Source organism: Ambystoma mexicanum, chromosome 10 (genome assembly GCF_040938575.1).
Source record: "Ambystoma mexicanum isolate Mex_15411 chromosome 10, UKY_AmexF1_1, whole genome shotgun sequence".
NCBI lineage: Eukaryota > Metazoa > Chordata > Amphibia > Caudata > Ambystomatidae > Ambystoma > Ambystoma mexicanum.
In genome coordinates, this window is record NC_090932.1 from 101,713,229 (window position 1) to 101,719,545 (window position 6,317).

The window sequence follows — 6,317 nt, forward strand, 5'->3', positions numbered from 1 at the left end:
TAAGAGGCGAAATGTACACTGTAAATGGGTAACTCTAGTGGCTCGTAAGAGCCTGCAGTTTAAAAAAAAAAAAATTGTGTGTATCACTTATCGTAATCAAGTTCCTTTCATCCCCTTTGCAGGTCCTCGAGTGTGCTTGGGGGAGCGCCTGGCAAAGACCGTGGTCTTCACCTTCTTTGCCAACCTGCTCAGAGGATTCACGTTCCGTCTGGCGAGCGGGGAGAAAGACGTCAATTTGCATTCCATGTTTGGGACAACCTTGAAGCCAATGCCTTGCCAGATCTGTGCTCTTCCCAACCAGAATGCAAAGATCCACTGAGATTAAAAAAGCTGAGTAGCCTAACACTCTGTGCTAGCCCCTGGAGTGGATCGCTGGGTGTGTCTTTGCCAATCAGCATCTTGGCAATGTAGGCGCCAAGTCCTATTATAAGTCCCCAGAAGCTGATGTTTGTTTGTTTGTTTATTCATTTATAGTGCGCGGCAGACCCAGAGGTATCAGGGGGCAGAAATTACAAGGATTTACAAAGATGTCACAGAATCCCCAGTGCCCACTCTGGCTGCCTTCCTGTTTGCTTCTGTCTCCCTTCCTGGGTATAAGTGTCCACGCACCCAGTTCTGTTTCGCCATCTCAGACGCTCTGTTCCCTCCCTCACGCGATTGGGACTGCTGTGACCCTGCCCCTTATATGGCGCTAATAATTGGGCTCTTTCAAGATTGTGTCCCCGACAGTTCTATGTTATTCTAGTGCTGCACTGCTAGAAAGGGTAATTCATTTGCTTAACAGCTTTCTTGATATTTCTGAACTTCTTGGTGCAGTGTTCTTTTTAGGTTTTGAGCGGTAGATTTTGCAAAGCAACACCTAGGTTGGCCAAACATGAATGCTATGAGTAAGAAGAGGGGGCAGCTGGTATTATTGGATGGATATGTCTATGTCAGTGCTTTTACTAGGCGCCCATCATCTCCACACTGTGTTCTGCAGGGAACCCTACAAAATATCCCCACCGAAAATATCGCCGTACATATGGCCGTTTGTCTTGCCATAGGTGATATTTTTTGGGGGGGATATTTCGTGGGAGCGGGGGTTGTGGGGGTGTCCCCCGCACATTTTAAAATAATGCAGGGGCTTGCGGGGGTGTCCCCCGCAGGGTCCATGGGTCAATATCGCCGCAGAAATATGCAGATATTTTTGTATCGCGATATTTTTGCGGGGATATTAACACATGGAACCGTTCTGCAGGCATTGATAGGCCACATCACAACAGGACTTACCACTGGCTCTTTCAGGCTGTTATTCAGGAAGTGAGAGGAATTGAAGAGAACTTTGTTTCTGCAATTGAGCTTCTGTTATCTAACTTACTTGACGTATTAACTAGCTAATGGACTACATACGTGTTCAAAATTGACTGTAGGGTGATATGTGTTTATGTTTATGTTTATTGAACTTATATAGCGCTTAACGCCAAAGCGCTTTACAGAGTAACAACAAGATACAAAATTTAAAGAAGCTTATTACAAACGTGAAACAAACCAGAAGTACAGTATATGGAACAATTTACTCAAGGGGAGGGGAGAAAGAGGGAGAGTGGGGGAGGGGGAAGGTTAAGGGTATGAGAATCAGGTTCGATGCTAGCAGGGTGGGAGATGGGGGGGTGAGAGGTGGGGGAGAATCTCAGGTGGCCTCTTGCCCTCTAGGTGCAAGTATATATATATATATAAAACAGCTCTGATAAATCTGTATTCCTATTGCTTAACTCGATTGCCCATCATGGCCGCTGTTATCTTGGTTGAATTAAATGGGAGGTCCCATGACGATGTCCCCTCGAAATATACTTATGGTTGAGTGGGCAGTTATTCTTTAATTCACTACTGCCTGGTCGACTGTAACTCTTTTTTCAGGGCGAAGAGCTTTGAGGTTAGTCCGCGCATGAAGAGTGATCACGATCTGCTAATTACCAGACGGAATATGGCGCCCTCATCTATTGGCTCAGAAACGTTTTTGGGTAGTGATGATGGGATTTTGGAAAAGAGTGGAGAGAGAAAGCTTTTTGTTACAGTCTTCTCTAGAGGACCCGGCTGCTATTTTAATAGCTAGAAATTGTTGATTCTTATCTCTGATTTATGCAGGAATACTGGTACCTCTCCATCAAAGGATTGGCCTGGGGCCCGAGTGGGGGCTCGCTCTGATGCCCTGTAGTTTGACGCGGAGTGCTGCAGGGCTATGTTCGCGCTATGGCCTGAAGCTAGAGCTAATAAGAGCACTGCAGGTTCTAGGTTTATGGCCAAGAGCGAATATATAAAACCTCTGAGGCTTAAGAACAGATTCTGTATGAATCCCAGTGGGAAAGATTAGAAAACTCCATACGTGAGAATGACATAAAAGGTTTTTGGGATCTGGTGGCATGGGGCTTCAGGGATGGTGCTCAAGTCTGGGTTTGTTCTATATTGGACCGTTAGTAGGTCCAACACTTTAGGGCTATTGTGTTTGAAGAGACTGTAATTCCTCCTTTGCTACCTAAGGCTGATTTAGGCCTTACTTTCTCACTTGTTGAGGTGGAAAAAGCTATCTTAGGTACTAAACCAGGCAAGGCACCAGGCCCTGATGGCATCAGACCAGAAATGTATAAGTGGTTCCCCGAATGGTGGATACCAGTTCTTCTAAAACTTTTTTAATACGATTGCTGCCTCAGGGAACATCCCACATTCTTGCCCTCTGAGCGCAATCAAACCAATTTTTAACAAAAGCTCTAGGACCGACCCCCATTGTTATCACCCCATTTCATTATTAGACAGCATTTCAGATTGTTTTACTAATTGCTTGCGGGAAGGCTGGGACATGGGCTGAGGAAAATAAGATACTCCCCTTTTATCAGGCTGGAGACATGGGCTGAGGAAAATAAAATACTCCCCTTCTATCAGGCTGGAGACATGGGCTGAGGAAAATAAGATACTGCCTTTTTATCAGGATGGAGACATGGGCTGAGGAAAATAAAATACTCCCCTTCTATCAGGTTGGATTTAGAAAGGATTGTTCAACATCGGACCATGTTTTTGTGCTTTCAACTGTTTTGGATAAATACGTGAGGATAAGAAGGAGACTAGTCGATGCAGCCTTTCAGCAAAGGCCTTTGATTCTATTAATCATGCTCTTCTGGGGGCCGAACTTCAGAAACTGGGTTTTCCAGCTCCTCTGCTGCACCTGATTGGATGCCTATATTCGAACACCAGGGCCTTTATAGCAGGACATTCCGGAGCAGGCCCTTCAACCGAGTTTGTTGCAAATAAAGGAGTCTAGCAGGGCTGTCCCCTGGCTCCACTTTTGTTTATTATTTTCTTATCAGATTTTATATCTGTTTTACATCTGGCAGGTTAATTTCCTCCATCTCTGAATGGGGTGATGTATCCCACTCTATTTTTTGCAGATGATGCAGTACTATTAGATCTGACCCCCAAGGGGCTTGCTAGTAGCCTTAACTATGTGTCTAATTATTTTAAAATCAATGGTTTTAAATTAAACCCAAAGAAAACCAAGATCGTTGTTTTTGGTTCCAAAAGGGACAATAATTATAATTGGTGCATAGATAATGTGAATCTAACTGTGAATGATTCATACTGCTATCTGGATGCCATGTTTGCAAGCAATTGGCAGTGGTTTGCACAGTTATCAATGGTAGAGAACCGCTTAAGGACCAGTTTGGGTGGGCGCAGGACTTTTTATCGTAAAGGTGGTGGTTTTTGCTTTGATACGTGTATTCAAGCCCCTGCGGTTAAGATCTATTCTGCCATTGTGTATGGCAGTGAGCTGTGGGGAAGTGTGAGCTGCTCCTTGTTGGATCGTATTTTATGCATCTGTCTCAGAAAGCTGTTAGGTCTAATGCCCAGCACCCTGGGGACTTCGCTTGCGCTGGAGACTGGTGTCTTAAATATTGGCATACAGGCCGAATTTAGGTTTTTAGAATTTTTCTGCAAGCTGCATTCCATCCCTCTGACGAACCCCAACATTGCGAATGTGAGGGAGGAAATACCAAAGGCGGAGCCGTATGCCACTTACCGTTGGTACAAGAACTGCTCCAGTATGTGTACAAAATGGGGAATTGCCTTTGATGATAGATGGCTTGATGACACAGCATCAACTTCGTACGAAAGCTAGAAAGAAACATTTTGAATTTGCAATTAATAGTATGGAAACCTTATGTACGTTGGGGTACCTGAGGAAGCACCCCGCACCTATGATGAGAATTTCTCCTTGAGGCTTATTCGCTCATCAGTGCAAAGGCTCATTATTGCAATGGTGCAATTGAACGTTTTGCCTCTGAGGGCACGTATGACGTGGTTGTATTGTATTTGTATTTTATTTGTTTTTATTATGTGCCTTAAACCAAAGTGATGTACAAAGGATACAGAACAGTACAATATAAATGTATAAACAAAATCCAGAAAAGAATCACTCAAGAATGTTGAAGTAGGTAGGATTTCTGGGAACCATGGAACAGAGAATAGAGAATAGACACAGATAGAGCGAAGAGAAAGTGTAAGAGCATTCCAGTGAAGAGGAGAAAGGAGTTCAAAGGGATGAAAACGAAACTATGCACAGGGGGAACAAGGAGCCAAAAGTAGAAATTGAGAAGAAGAGCAAAGAGAACATGATGGGATATAGAAAGATGTTAAAGCAGTAAAATAGCTGGGAGCAAGACCATGCAGAGATTTGAAAACAAGACAGAGAAAATTAAATTTCATTTGAGAATGAAAGTGTAGACAATCAAGTGGAACAAGAGAAGAGGTAATAGTGTCCCGCGACGAGAGTAGGCACAGAAGACGAATAGAAGAATTGAACACTGATTTAAGAGGTGCAAGACGAGAGTTAGGTAGCCCAAGCAAGGCAGATGAACAGTAGAAAAGTCGAGAGAAAACTAAAGAAGAAATTAGAAGTTTAGATGCTTGAAAGGTAAGAAATGGACCAGCTTTATGAATATTATAGAGATAAAAACATCAGGAACGGGAAGTTTATGAGATGTGATAGGAAAAAGAAAGATTTGCGTCGAAAAAGTAAATACCAAGATTGAGAGCGCTGGGTGAGATGGAGAAACGATATAAAAGAGGGTGAAAGATGAGGAGAAAGAGTGTTAGCAGGGAAGAACAATACCTCATATTTCCCGGCATTCAGGGTGAGATAATGAGAGGACATCCAAGATTAAATTACAACCAAGCAAGCCGAAAGATTGTGATGAATTTCCCAATTCATTATTGTGATATATAACACCAAGCTCCGTATAGATGGCTGTGGAACTGAGGATGACTTAAATCACTTTTTATTTATTTCCCCAAAGTTATTGGATTTGAGGTGTCTTTGGCTAAAAAATCATTTTATTGTCAATCATATCAGGCATGTCTCAGATGCTACGAATTGTGTTCTGTCATGTGGGGAGACGCGTTATATTAATGATCTGCGTGAGTTTATTGCTGCAGCTTTTAAACATATGGCAAGAAAATGTTAAGCCTTTTAATGTTATCGATTTTAATATGACTGTTTTTAATATTTTCTCAGATGTGGTTTATTCTATTTGTTAATTGCGAAAAACGAAATAAAGTATATTTCTCGCTTTCGGTGTTTAGGCGAAGTGGTGATTCACAGTAGAATCATGTACTTAAAATGTATTGTGGAGCCACTAGTGGTGAATTAAGTAGACTATTTAATAATATATGTGACCATGAAAAGGGCTGAATGTGTACTTTCAACAAATAGGGCCGCACTCCAAGTGTGGCATTCTGGAAACAGCATGGCGGTAATCCCAATTACTGGCACACTTTCTGGACTGCTGCACTGAGAGGCAACTACGGAAACAACGTTGCCGGCCACTGCATGCACTGTGACACTTTCGCCGGAAGCACAGGCAACAGGGAGGGAAAGGCCTTTGTCCCTCTCAGCAGCTCTATATGCTGCTCGTCGATGCCGACTGCAGGCCTCAGCCGTATTGCAGGTAAGCCTCAACCAGGTCTTTCCCCTGTCAATGTTGAGCACTGCAAGCTGTCCGAGTCCGGCCCTACCATCGCCCAGAATGCAGACAGCTACTTTACAACAATTGTCCCTCCCTCCTGCACCCAGCCACATCCCACCTTTGAGGCCCCCCCCACCATCATAACACCCACCTTTGTAGCTGGACCCCCATCCCTGCTCCAGGAACAGTATACTCCTCTCCCCTTACTGCAAACCTACTTCCAAGCCGGGGAAAGGACCACACACTCATCGATACACAACCAAGGGCCGAGCCCTGCAGCAGCATAGCTGAAATAGTGCACGCGACCAGCACTTTAAGCGAACC

At 43.8% G+C, this 6,317-nt stretch overlaps 1 protein-coding gene across 1 annotated transcript in view; it reads left to right on the forward strand.

The window, feature by feature from the left end:
* The window catches only part of LOC138491199 (cytochrome P450 2J2-like), a 382,346-nt gene extending 376,743 nt beyond the window's left edge, over positions 1 to 5,603 (forward strand). The window contains exon 9 of the mRNA XM_069617584.1: positions 123 to 5,603. Within this exon, the coding sequence (XP_069473685.1) occupies positions 123 to 319 (197 nt within the window). The 3' untranslated portion in view covers positions 320 to 5,603. The remainder of the gene's footprint in view (positions 1 to 122) is intronic.
* Positions 5,604 to 6,317: the final 714 nt, after the last annotated feature.